The sequence below is a fragment of the Schistocerca cancellata genome, chromosome 2 (genome assembly GCF_023864275.1).
Source record: "Schistocerca cancellata isolate TAMUIC-IGC-003103 chromosome 2, iqSchCanc2.1, whole genome shotgun sequence".
Classification (NCBI taxonomy): domain Eukaryota; kingdom Metazoa; phylum Arthropoda; class Insecta; order Orthoptera; family Acrididae; genus Schistocerca; species Schistocerca cancellata.
Window position 1 is genome coordinate 209,949,407 of NC_064627.1, and position 14,423 is coordinate 209,963,829.

The following is a 14,423-nucleotide window of genomic DNA, read 5'->3' on the forward strand; positions in this document are numbered from 1 at the left end:
TCACAGACGTTTCATTTCGCCGATATTTCATTCCCTTCTTACTTTTTCATCTTGTATTGTGATACAGGAACCTTATGACGATCCGCTTCATAAAGGAGACTGGTGTTAATAAAGTTTTTTGATATACATCTGAGTAATTAACCCATGAGCTTCTGAAAATTCACAGGCCTGTTTTACTCAGACAGACTGCTTCTATTTTCCGTGATAAAGTGTGTGCGAAGTTTAGTTTGCACTGTGTACTTTTTTACTGTGTTACTGATGATACCATAGATGTAGTTTCTCGCTCGGGAGCTCTCCGAGGTTTTCTGACCATTGTTCTTGATGAAAGCTGAACGTTTAACAACAAGCTACGATCTTTAGGATTCCATTACCAAATACGACCCCGATAAACTATTTTCTTGGCTCTTTGCACAGGTGTTACGCACTTGGATTTTCTATTACGTTTTGTCTCTTATACTCGAGTATGGCGCCTGTAAGAGAACTCCTAGTTTCCTCCGTATATTTTATGAAGCACTTAAATTTTCATCAGCAAAATAAATCTCCTGTTGGACGAAGGATAATATCGTAGACCTGCAACAGAAAAAAGGTTAATTATTATTATTCGCAAATGTACAAGCAGACAGACAAGAAGACACACACGCAAACCATTGAGAAATGAAAGTGCACCAAAGGAATGATATAACACGACATTGTATTAGAATAATTTTGGGGTGCAATGTTAATCAAGTGCAACAGTTTGTCATTGAGTCCAGTCCCAAATAAATACTTTCTAAACTCTAGTAGGTATTTATTGCAGTGCATTTCGGATATTGTGATCCATCATCAGTAGCTTCCTGTTGCCTCAGCTTTAGCGCTCGGTTCAGTATTTCGTCAATCTACCCTGTGGCCTATCAGTAACGGTAAAAGTTAAAAACGTTGTATAAGTTTGCTTCTAATTTGGCAATGACCTAAGACTATTACAGCGTGGCAGGACGTGTGATGTCATGCCCGATGTCAAAAAGTTAGTATCGTTGCAGCAATATAGTACGCAATAATTCGTTCAATATAAGAGAGTAAAAAATACGCTCCTACCTTGGTTGCTACAACTGTACAGTGAACGAAAAATCTGCAGGCAGTATCAGTAAGTTTACGGTCATTTATAAAGTTTAATTTAGTTTCAATTTGTGGAGTTTACATCATCTTATGCAGGTGAGTAACTACATAAATATAGCAAACACAGCAACTATCAAATATGTCCGCCATAGGCAGTAAATAGTAAACAAACATATTTAAAATTCTTCATTACAAGAAAATACGTATTACTGTATGAGCACAGGTACCAAGGGGAAGGTCGTTGTAACCTTGGCCGAGAAGTCGCTTTTATCCTCTCGCGACAGTTCATTTAAAACACACTGGACAAAGAAGTTAGCCTCGCCCAGAAGACGCGGTGACGCCCATACCGAGTAACGCTTCCTACGGCCTTAATATCAGCCTCATTTACCCTGACATGGATGCGTTCACAGATTCATTTAGGAAGTGTATGACGAAAATGTATCCTACCCTGAGGCAAGCAGGCCCACAACCGTTGTAACGGGTACTCGATACCATAGGAACTCGCACTGAGACGAAGTTTACGACTGAGCTGGCCCCACACGTGTTCTATCCAGGACAGATCTAGCGATCTTGCTGGCCACAAGACTAACTCAGTATCCCCTAGACACTTCAAGGACACATGCCATGTGTGGAAGTGCAGTGTCGCATTAAAAATGTCATTACGATTCTGTTGCGTCAGAGGAAACCCTTCAGGGCGCGCGACGTCTCTTACGTATCGATCTGTTGTCATAGTTTCCTCGGTGTCTTGACTTCAATTCAAATCCAATGGCCTGTCACACCAAGAGGTCAGATGTAAAACTATTATGCCTCTCTGAATCGCTGAAAAAATGGGACCTCTCCCCAGGTGGCCGCCATATCAGCCGACGATGGTCGTCAGGGGTCGTCCAGAACTACGTTTTATCGCTCAGCACAGTGTGACGCCGTTCATCAGTAGCCCACCCTCTCTAGTCACGTTATCACTCCAGACACACCCTTCTGTGTCGTGTTGGTGACGTCATGCTACGCGGGGGATGGTGATTCCCTAGTCTACCTGCTGGTAGTCTCTGACCAGTGGCACTGGAATGGACAGAGTGTCCAGTACATTTCTTGAATGGTAGGCGCGGAAGTTATGAGGTAGTATGCACATAAGTTCATAGTTCAATGATCTTCCCTTTTCGCGGTCAGAAGTAGAGGACCGGAATCTTGATAATAAGTATGCTTGATCACACGTTCCCGCGCAGTCCAGCATAACGCCGAGTCGCATATCTGAATATTGCACAATTCGACCTAGCGGCCAAAAGGAGAAATTTCACACGGTGTCAAGTGCTGATAACGCTGTCTCAGTCGAGTACGTCGTATCTCTTTGTCCTTCATAGTGATCACTGAACATCTGAAGCTGCTCTAGCCCTTTGAAGCGCATGAGGACTGGTGATAACACTGATCATGGACTACACTAGTGCAATCCAGTGCCCATTCTACCGCTTAAAAAATTTGCAAGTCTGGTGATTTACTTACCTACAGATGAAGCGTACATGTACTAAGTTAAATTGAAATCCGTCCGTATATTCTTGGTGCTTCACATATTTTGTCAGGCATTATAAATGATTATGAAACAAAGGAAGAAAATGATAATGCCAGCGCAAAAGCGATCGACAAACTTGTGTGGTTTGGTCGTGAAAGTGATTCCTGATTATGTGCCACAAACATGTGAACATTGCGGGCATGTGAAAAACAGCTTTCAGAATAGGTTGGATATTACCACAACTGCGTTACTATAATTGACATAGTAGTACCCAGTCTCTCTATGTCGATTGTTTATATTGTGGTAAACCAATTCAGCATTTCTGCAAACGACAAAGCCACGCAGGGAGGAATAGATCTTACTATTACTTCAGGTTGGCGATTTAGGCTGCGGTCGTCAAACGAACTTTTCTGAGGTCTACCTAAGCGGTAGGGAACAGAATATAAAACAATGGCAGTAGCAGAGATGCTTCCTTTCATTATTCCAGCCCTGGCCGCTTGCAAAGTTAGCTTTACCTCCTTTGTATTAAAAGTGAGAAGATTTCGTAGAAAGAACTGCTATGAGACAATAAACTCTGGTGTGAAATGTCTTCATTCTTGAAGACTTATGACGGCTTATTACGGCATATGTGTATAACGTTCTACAAGAAAGGTTGCTAGGAGAAGCTAGTAAAACTCTCTCTTTAGACTGTTAATATCAACCTCCCAGTACTCTTACTGTGTGCCCAGCCACACACGATAGATTGTCAGTATCGTGGATATATAGAGTATCCCGACTAGATTTCTGAAAAGAAGAGTGAGTCTGGCTTCGGTACGTCAACCAAACGAAAGGTTGTACCGAGTGGAATACATAACCAGCTTTCGCTTTGATCGGACAGACAATTCTATATCGAGAATGAACACACCGAAGAGGACAACATATTCTGCTTTAAATAATGAGTTGGCGATTTATTGGGATATAAATATTCAACGAGTTGCTTTTTAGAATTTTTGATATGGCTTACTGTACCATTAATCAGTTATCGAGCAATTGGAGGCTCATTATCAGATGTAGGTGTTAACAGAAACATTATATCGTGGACCATGTGTATCTAGACGCTGTGGTGATGGTGCTGGCAAATATAGCGGAGATTCTGTAATCGGTAACGACACGTTGCTATGTTTGCTATGTTAGGGTACTTACAGTGCACTGCATGGTGATATCACTAGTAATTCCGTTCCCATAATGCACATAATCTTATATACACAGTACTTACTTATCTACACTTGGTTTTACACTTATTCACAGGAGGAAAACACTGGATGTAATTATAAAGAATTCGAAAATGACAAATGTCAGATTTTGCTACATCATGATCTTTCTCGCAGAATGCACTGCATTACCGAATAAATTTTAGCAAGTGCGGATAAAATATTTAAGCCAATCTTCCTAGCCGCAGGTGTGTTTCTAAACTGGCAATGTACATCTACTGTGTATTAAAGAGCTACACAAGAAGTACACAATGTGAAATACTTAGTACGTAATTAAAGTGCAAATAGGTTTCAGAATGCCATATTTATTATCTGACTAGGAGAATATAATCCATGCAAGAGGGTGAACTGTTTTGGTGCCGAGATATCACAGCTAATTCTGCATTGACTGACTTCGTTGGTTAAGGATTTTTTTGAGTTGCTTTTAGATTATGAATGCAAATCTCTCATTGTTCAAGGAGATCCACCTGTAATCCTTTGTGTGCAATGTGCAGAACACAAATTGTCATTGATATCACTAATAGAGTAATCATGATGGGCAATAGGTGACTTAAATCTGGACATATTTAAGTTTTCGAGTCGAATGGCATCCATATGTTCTTTGTAGTATGTTGTAAAAATTTTCCCCATTTGTCCTATAAAGTAACAAGAACAGGTTCATGTCAGTTTATATCTGCCAGGCTTTAGATCCCACTCTCCAGTGGATTATTATGAACAGTTTCATTATTTAGTTTACTGTCTGTTGAAGCGGTATTTTTTATTATGTGGTCTGAAAGGATTTGTATGCTTGTATGACACATTGCCAAGGAATTGAAGACTCGCCAATTTTGTCATTTATTTCTTGGCTTTTAGTTGTGATGGTAGTTGTTTCAGTTTACTTTGGATTTCTTAACTAGAGTGTTTATAAGGGAATTATCATATATTTGGGCCTATAATTTAAGTATGGCATTTATTGACATTCATGTGCTTTGCTGACGGTAATGCATATCACCCACTTAAAAGATAACGTGAATAAAGAAACTTTATGTTGGTTTAGGTGGCATGATGTACTGTTAATTGCAGTATTAGTGGTAGTGGATTTTCTATATATTTCGAAAGTAAGCTTGTTCTTGTGACTATGAATACTGCATACAGGCATATTAAGGAAATAAATTCCATCATTTAGCTGATGTTCAACTGTGACACTGATATATACGTGCATTTCATTTATGTGATCAACTAAGTTACTTAGTTCTTCTTTTGGACCATTCAAAAGCATTATTGTGTAATTCATATATCTATTATAATATACGATTTTGTCGTTAAATTGTGGATGAGTTAATAACTATTGTTCTACGTTATGCACAAATACGAGAGCAAACAAGTCTACGATGTTACTGTCTATTGCCAGACCAGTGTTTTCTGCATCATACTTACACTGAATAAAAAATTGTTATGTATTAATATTAATTCAAGCAACATCTTGAGTTCACAAATTTCTGTGCTGATTGACTTTTCTGTATTTGCTTAAATTCTCTCGTATTTCTGAGAGACTGTCTTTGAAAGGCATATTTTTGTAAGGGTTTATCATGTCATGGGAGGAAAATATGGCTGTCTCTAGAATTATTAGACCTTTAATGCTGCTGATTAACAAAAACATTGTTAACAGAAAAGCAATTCGCAAAGGTGTAATGTTTCTTCATTATATTATTAAGGTTTCTGGCCATTTTATGTTCTGGGTTGTATATGACATCTACATTTGGACATATAGGATAACCACTTTTGTGAATCTTAGGTTGAGACCTTAGCCTGGAAGTCTGTGGTTTCATAACAATGCAGTACTAGGCTTCATTAATGGATAGTAGAAAATTTCTATTTTAAGAAGTTTTTTCAGCTTATCTTAATTGAGCCATGGATTATGCTGTTATCCTCTCTCTCCGCGAGTGGCAGCAGTGGTGTGTATCGATATTCGCACCTTGTACTATCTTTGGCCTGGCGCTTATAGTTTCCAGTTGTGTTGTGTGCGACCGAATGGCCGGTTGGCGTGGAGCAGCGAGGAAATCTCCACAGTGCGTAGTTTGGCCGGGGCCACTGGCGGCGTCTAGGCACGGTCACAGTGAGTGGTCCTGTTCCCATTGCTAAGAGGTCTGTGGCCAACCGATCCTCGACACGAAAGTTGACTTCTGACTTAATCTACCAACAAGTCACGACTGTTCACATTGTGTCGTCTGCATTTCGTTATCGGCTGCTGGGACATTCCTGAGAGCAACAACGTTTGTTTCAAGTTGGCAAATTTTAGCTAACCTCCAGTGGAGTTTAACCGTAGTTGGTTAATTTGAATTAAAGTGCACCAGGAGAATCTTCTGCCTTGTGGCCGTTAAGGTTCCAGTTACCTGCCCTGGCTATTGACGTAAAACAGACAGTGTATTTTTCTCATTGTATTGTCACTGTCCATCATGATGTGTAGTTTGACAGCTCAATGTGCAATTGGTTGTGGGCGCCAATACTTTCTACATTGTTCCATTGAACTCACTGTTGTGTGCTGGTCAGTTGGAGTGAAAGTTGCCTTGCTGGTAGGTCCGTTGACTGTCTGTTGGTTGGGTTGTCGTCAGATCGAGAATGGTTGGGTCAACTGCCTGTCTCACCTAAGTGAACATTAGTGTTTGAATTACAGGCTGACCCTCGGAAACTTCTGATCGCTGTTGGGTATACTGCCTTTTCTTATTTGTTCTTGCTGTTTGTATTTGTATGGCTTCTAGCCGATTTTGAAATTAACGTTGTTTCGCCCTTAAGGCATAAGAATGTTTGGGCCTTCAGCCTAATTTAAAGAATTGTGTTAAGTTGGCCTTTTGCGTTTTAAAAATTTAATTTTGGTTTGAGTCTTAAGAGGTGGGCCTTCAGCTGATTTTGTTTTAAATTAAAGTTGTTTTGCTCATAAGGTGAGCGATAGTTTGGGCCTTCAGCCTAATTGAAATAACTGATTTAAGATAAGGCCTTCCGCCTTTTAAATTTCTGATTTTGGTTTGAGTTTTAAGTTATTGGCTTTCAGCCGATTTTAAATAAAGTGGTGTTGCCCTTAAGGCATGAGATTGTATGGCGTGATCAGCCAGTTATTAAGTTCCAAAAATTAATGCTGTGTTTTTTTGTTAATTTTCTTGGCTCTTATAATGTTTGGTCAAATAAATAAAGTTGTATGTTTGAGTGTAATTGACAGCCGCTTATTTTGTCCCCTTTCCACAATTTAAACTACCTGTCCTGTCCTGCAGGTTGAGCAGCGCGTCTCACTAATAATTTTGGAGTTCAGTACATACATACATTATCCTTGTTCCATAGATCATGAATACGTCATTTCATAATGATTTGGAGCATGTCACTTTAACATAAATTTTCTTTAGACAATTTTTTTTTTTTTACAGTTACTACTTCATATTGAAGAACTCCTCTATTGAGTAGAGGGAGTTGTGACTGAGAAATTCTTTTAATATGCTTTTAAATGTTAGTTGGCTATCTGTCAGACTTTTAATACTATTTGGCAAATGACCAAATATTTTTGAGAGGCGTTATTCACCCCTTTCTGTGCCAAAGTGAGATTTAATCTAGAATAGTGGATATCATCCTATCTCCTTGTGTTGTAGCTATGCACATCGCTGTTATTTTTGAATTGGGATGGATTATTAATGACAAATTTCGTAAGTGATATATGTATTGCGAAGGTACTGCGAATATCCTGAATTCCTTAAATAAATAGTTGCAAGGTGATCTTGGGTGGGCAAAAGCTATTATTCTGATTACACGCTTTTGTGCAATGAATAATATCCCTCTTAATTACGAATTGCCCCAAAATATGATGCGATATGAAAGCAATGAATGAAAATAGACATATTAGGCTAATTTACTGATATGTTTATCCCCAAAGTTTGCAATAACCCTAATAGCATAAGAAGCTGAACCTAACTGTTTCAGCAGATCATCGATGTGTTTCTTCCAATTCAATTTCTCATCAATGCACAGACCCAGAAATTTTGAGTATTCTACCTTAGCAACAGACTTCAGTTCATAGTCTATATTTACCAATGGTGTTATGCCATTTACTGTAGAGAATTGTATAAATGGTGTTTTCTCAAAATTTAGTGAGACTCCATTTGCAAAGAACCATTTAATGATTTTCTGAAAGACATTATTTGCAATCTCCTCAGCTGATTCTTGCTTGTTGTGTGTGATTTCTATACTTGTACCATCAGCAAAAAGAACTAACTTTGCATCTTCATGAATATAGAATGGCAAGTCGTTAATATATATTAAGAACAATAAAGGACCTGAGACTGAAACCTGTGGGACACCATTCTTGATACCTCCCCATATAGAGGACTCTGCTGGTTTTTGTAGACTATCTGTACTGTTAATTTAAACTTTCTGCATTCTTCCAGTTACGTATGTATTAACCAACTGGTGCACTGCCTCACTCATACCACAATACTTAAGCTTATCTGGAAGAATTTCATGGATCACACAATCAAAAGCCTTTGAGAAATCACAAAATATCGCAATGAGTGACGTTCAGTTATTCATTTCATTTAATATTTGGTCAGTGAAAGCATATATAGCTTTCTCTGTTGAAAAGCTTTTCTGAAAACCAAATTGACATTTTCTTAGTACTTCATTTTTACAAATATGTGATGCTCTTCTTGAATACACACTGAAGAAACTGCAAAAAGGTGAGAATTTAAGGAGACGGGACCTGGATAAACTAAAAGAACCAGAGGTTGTACATAGTTTCAGGGAGAGCATAAGGGAGTAATTGACAGGAATGGGGGAGAGAAATACCGTAGAAGAAGAATGGGTAGCTTTGAGGGAGGAAGTAGTGAAGGCAGCAAAGGATGAAGTAAGTAAAAAGACGAGGTCTAGTAGAAATCCTTGGGTAACAGAAGAAATATTGAATTTAATTGATGAAAGGAGAAAATATAAAAATGCAGTAAATGAAGCAGGCATAAAGGAATGCAAACGTCTCAAAAATGAGATCGACAGGAAGTGCAAAATGGCTAAGCAGGGATGGCTAGAGGACAAATGTAAGGATGTAGAGGCTTTTCTCACTAGGGGTAAGATAGATACTGCCTACAGGAAAATTAAAGGGACCTTTGGAGATACGAGAACCACTTGTGTGAACATCAAGAGCCCAGATGGAAACCCAGTTCTAAGCAAAGAAGGGAAAGCAGAAAGGTGGAAGGAGTATATAGAGGGTCTATACAAGGGCGATATACTTGAGGACAATATTATGTAAATGGGAGAGAATGTAGATGAAGATGAAATGGGAGATACGATAGTGCGTGAAGAGTTTGACAGAGCAATGAAAGACCTGAGTTGGAACAAGGCCTCCGGAGTAGACAACATTCTATTGGAACTACTGACGGCCTTGGGAGAGCCAGTCCTGACAAAACTCTACCATCTGGTGAGCAAGATGTATGAAACAGGCGAAATACCCTCAGACTTCAAGAAGAATATAATAATTCCAATCCCAAAGAAAGCAGGTGTTGACAGATGTGAAAATTACCGAACTATCAGTTTAATAAGTCACGGCTGCAAAATACTTACGCAAATTCTTTACAGACGAATGGAAAAACTAGTAGAAGCCGACCTTGGAGAAGATTAGTATCGATTCTGTAGAAATGTTTGAACACGTGAGGCAATACTGACCCTACGATTTATCTTAGAAAATAGTTTCTAGCATTTGTAGACTTCGAGAAAGTTTTTGACAATGTTGACTGGAATACTCTCTTTCAAATTCTGAAGGTGGCAGGGGTAAAACACAGGGTGCGAAAGGCTATTTACAATTTGTACAGAAACCAGATGGCAGTTATAAGAGTCGAGGGACATCAAAGGGAAGCAGTAGTTGGGAAGGGAGTGAGACAGGGTTGTAGCCTCTCCCCGATGTTATTCAATCTGTATATTGAGCAAGCAGTGAAGGAAACAAAAGAAAAATTCGGAGTAGGTATTAAAATCCATGGAGAAGAAACAAAAACTTTGAGGTTCGCCGATGACATCGTAATTCTGTCAGAGACAGCAAAGGACTTGGAAGAGCAGTTGAACGGAATGGATAGTGTCTTGAAAGGAGGATGTAAGATGAACATCAACAAAAGCAAAACGACGATAATGGAATGTAGTCGAATTAAGTCGAGTGATGCTGAGGGAATTAGATTACGAAATGAGACTTTTAAAGTAGTAAAGGAGTTCTGCTATTTGGGGAGCAAAATAACTGATGATGGTTGAAGTAGAGAGGATATCAAATGTAGACTGGCAATGGCAAGGAAAGCGTTTCCGAAGAAGAGAAATTTGTTAACATCGAGTATAGATTTAAGTGTGAGGAAGTCATTTCTGAAAGTATTTGTGTGGAGTGTAGCCATGTATAGAAGTGAAACATGGACTATAAATAGTTTGGACAAGAAGAGAATAGAAGCTTTCGAAATGTGGTGCTACAGAAGAATGCTGAAGATTAGATGGGTAGATCACATAGCTAATGAGGAAGTATTGAACAGGATTGGGGAGAAGATACGTTAGTGGCACAACTTGATCAGAAGAAGGGATCGGTTGGTAGGACATGTTCTAAGGCATCAAGGGATCACCAATTAAGTATTGAAGGCAGCGTGGAGGGTAAAAATCGTAGAGGGTGAGCAAGAGATGAATACTCTAAGCAGATTCAGAAGGATGTAGGTTGCAGTAGGTACTGGGAGATGAAGAAGCTTGCACAGGATAGAGTAGCATGGAGAGCTGCATCAGTCTCAGGACTGAAGACCACAACAACAACAACTCTTGAATACATTACTTTTTCAACAATTTTGGATAATGCTGTCAGAAATGATATTGGGTGGTAGCTGTTAGAAACAGATCTATCCCATTTTTTATGCAATGGTTTAACAATAGCATATTTCAGTCTATCTGGAAAAATTCCCTCTTTCAGTGAGCTACTACATATGTGGCTGAGAATCCTACTTATTTGTTGGCAACAAGCTTTTAGTACTCTGTTCGAAATGCCATCAATTCCATGTGACCTTCTACTTTTGAATGAATTTATTATTTTCCTGATATCATTAGGAGAGGTGGGGTGAATTTCAATTTTGATCAAATTGCGTAGGTACTGCCTCTTCCATGTACTGCCTTGTATTTTCTAATGAATAGCTGGAACCCATTTTCTCTACAACACTTAAAATGATTATTAAAAATATTTTCTACTTCTGACTTCTTGCTAACAAACTTTTCATTGTGTTTGATAGAAACACAGTCTTCCTGTGCTTTCAGTTGCCCCGTTTCCCTTTTCACAATATTCCAAATTCTTTTAATTGTGTTACCAGATGTGCTAATCGCAGACATAATGCACATACTTCTGGGCTTTTTAATAACTTTTCTCAATACTGTGCAGTAGTTTTTATAATGTTTCATTGATTCAGGATCATTACTCGTAGCTATAAGATACATTTCCCTTTTCTATTTACAAGATATTTTTATCCCTTTAGTAAGCTATGGTTTTCTACATGGTTTCTTACAATTATATTTCACTGTTTTCTTAGGGAAACTGTTTAAGCTCAATGATACTATTCAAAATATTCAAGAATTATGCTACTGTAGGGAATGGTACAAGATTAACTCAAAGAACATCCAAATTGGAAGAAGCAAAGACAACATAAGGTTAAATTGTCTAGGATGTGCTGATGACCTCACTCTCGTGTCCAACAGTATTCAGGAAACCGAACAACAAGTTATCTCAATACAGAAAATATCACAGAAAATTGATCTTGGAATATCCTTTGAACAAACAGACATCATGTTAACTGACCCACCACTCATAAACAAAATTTCCATAGGAAACCAAGAAATCAAAACTGTAGATAAATTGTAAATATCTGGGAGAAATCATAACATGTAACATCAATGAAAAATCAACATGGCATAATAAATTAAACAAGCTGACTAAAGCACAATATATCACGAAGAACACCTACAACAAAAAGAACCTGTCAGTAGCAAGAAAACTAATACACTACAAAACAGTCACTCAACCAGAAATAACATATGCAAGTGAAACCATATTCAAAACATCTAAGACTGCACAAACAGACAAAATACTCAAAATAGAGAGAAGAATCATCAGAACATGCATCAAGAAATCGTACCACAAAGTTGGACACTGGAGAGTAGCTACAAATGAAAAAGTCTACAAAGAAATAGAACCAGTAATGCGTAAAATCAGGAAGAAACGCATTTCATTTTTTGGACATATAATCGTAACACCAGAGAATAGGATCATCAGGAGAATAATAGAAAAATTGGGGAATGGTAAGTGCAGCATTAAGTGCATTACAGAAATCAGGGAAGGTATGGATGAGTACAGATTGCATTGAAAGACCTAAGAAGCTAAACTGACAAAATCAGAAAACTCACAGACAAAGAAACCAGATTGCAACAAGAATCAACAAATAGAAAATAGGAAGGGTGATTTCCAATGAAGAAAGAAGGATGAGATCCGGGAGAATGAAGAAGTACTGGACTGACAGAATATTGAAATATTCTTTCTATAAAGTTGGCTAGAGTAGTCCAATGAAGGCTATAAAATGTAAATAATAAATAAATAAATAATTGTAGTCTCTTTGATACATAATAATTTGTTGTGGCGCTGTTATCTACCCTTTTGAGAAGGACATCATACCTGTCCAGTTCCTTATTTATGCCTTTATTATCTGTTTACTTTGGATTAATACTGAAAATTTGTTTTTCTTAAGATTTTCTTTAATGATTTCATCTGATTTTTGAGCCACAGCGTTCTGTGGATTGTGGTTAAATTTTACTGTGGCACAGGGTATTTTGGTGATAATAATTAAATTCTTGATATAATCGAGTAAATCGTCTGGTTCTTTTCCCTAAGCTATAGCCTAGGGTGAGCCCTAGACAACTTATAATATTACTATTTGTTCAAGGACTGTAATTCAGGAAACCACGAAAAACCACGTTGTTATGTAATTAGATTACCAGTTGTAGGGCTGGTCACTTCAGTAATTTCTGTTTATGGTGAATTGTCAAAATTCTAACCATATGTCCCTAAGATAATGTTCTCTATGAACTTATAACCGTTTCTCAATGTCATCATCTGTTACAGAGATCCAGAGGTTCAAATTAACTGTACTCATTCATGTGAATTATGCATGTAATATCTGGACTGATGGGTAACTGTAGTTTCAACTGAAGTAGTGAACAAATGTCAAGGATTCTGGAGTCATTGCAATGTTTCTGAGGTCACTGGTCACTTGACACGTCTACTGGTTGTCTTGACCTGGAAAGTATTTGATGGTGCAACCTGACAGCCTATGCACCTTACAAAAAAGTATTTATCATACAAAATTTTTTGTACTTGTAAATCGAACAACACATGGTTTGGTACACGGTAAGTGTAGCGTAAAAATTTTGTGCATTTATATGTAAAGCAGTACAAAATTAACTTACTTTGGACAGGAGACGATTTTGTTTTATCCTTGCATTAAGTGTACTTAACTTTGTTTACATATGTAGAAGTATGCAAATATGTCATAGTGTATATGTATACTATCAATACTTTACTGAGCTACAGAATTCGTCTTATGTAAGAAGCGCATTCCACTGTAACACGAGAAAGAATGCAACTAGCTGAAAAATGCTCCTGTCGAAAGAGAGAGAGAGAGAGAGAGAGAGAGAGAGAGAGGGAGAGGTAGTGGGGGGAGGATGTGGCAGCAAAAAAGAATGAGATCGACGAAGATAATAAAAGTTGGAACCAAGTATAGAGGCGACAGTGGAAATGAAAAATAGAGATGAATGGGTCCATATATATATATATATATATATATATATATATATATATATATATATATATATATATATATATATATATATATATATGCTTGGGGGTGTGGAAGCTGCCCACACCCCCTCCTGATCGCGAAAGTTAACATGGAAAAAATTTGTCCACTCCACCAACGTTTTAAAGTTTCCAGATCTGGAGACTAATGCCCCACGAAAACCAACCCCAAGGACACATGTGAAGAGGAGACAGTGGGGGTTGAAGAGAAAGATAGCATATAGTAAGCGAGAAAGAAAGAGACTTTGACATGGGAGAGAAAAAGGGGGGAACAAATAAATGGCAGTCGTACAGAGAGAGTCTCTGAAAGCCAGAGAAGGAAACAGTCGTTAACAAGAGCGAGAGAAAGGCATGAAGAAAATGACAGTTGGAGAGAGACACATAGGAGAAGGTCAAATGGGAGAAGAACTAGACATTGGGAAGGAGGCATACATATGCAGCCAACAGCAGTGAGAGGGGGATGATGCGTGTGATGGCATCGGCACAGAGATCGCCTGAGTAAAAGGGGATAGTATGTTCTGCATTAAAATAGTGCTAACAGTTCAAATGCGAAAATTTTTGGTGAGGCATTCGCCATTAGGACTGAGGCAGTTGCTTACCAACTTCTCACGCAAAGTCTTTTAAAGAGGAACATAATCGCCTTCTCTGTGCCCAAAACAGTGGTGTTCTCCAGCTGGTGCACACATTCTGCGTTTAATAAGAAGTAGAAGTGTTTCCTATATGATCA

General features: G+C 38.2%; 1 protein-coding gene across 1 annotated transcript in view; it reads right to left on the reverse strand.

The window, feature by feature from the left end:
- Positions 1-525: 525 nt before the first annotated feature.
- LOC126152490 (dehydrogenase/reductase SDR family member 11-like) overlaps positions 526-14,423 on the reverse strand; it is a 77,422-nt gene continuing 63,524 nt past the window's right edge. The window contains exon 6 of the mRNA XM_049916009.1: positions 526-570. Within this exon, the coding sequence (XP_049771966.1) occupies positions 526-570 (45 nt within the window). The remainder of the gene's footprint in view (positions 571-14,423) is intronic.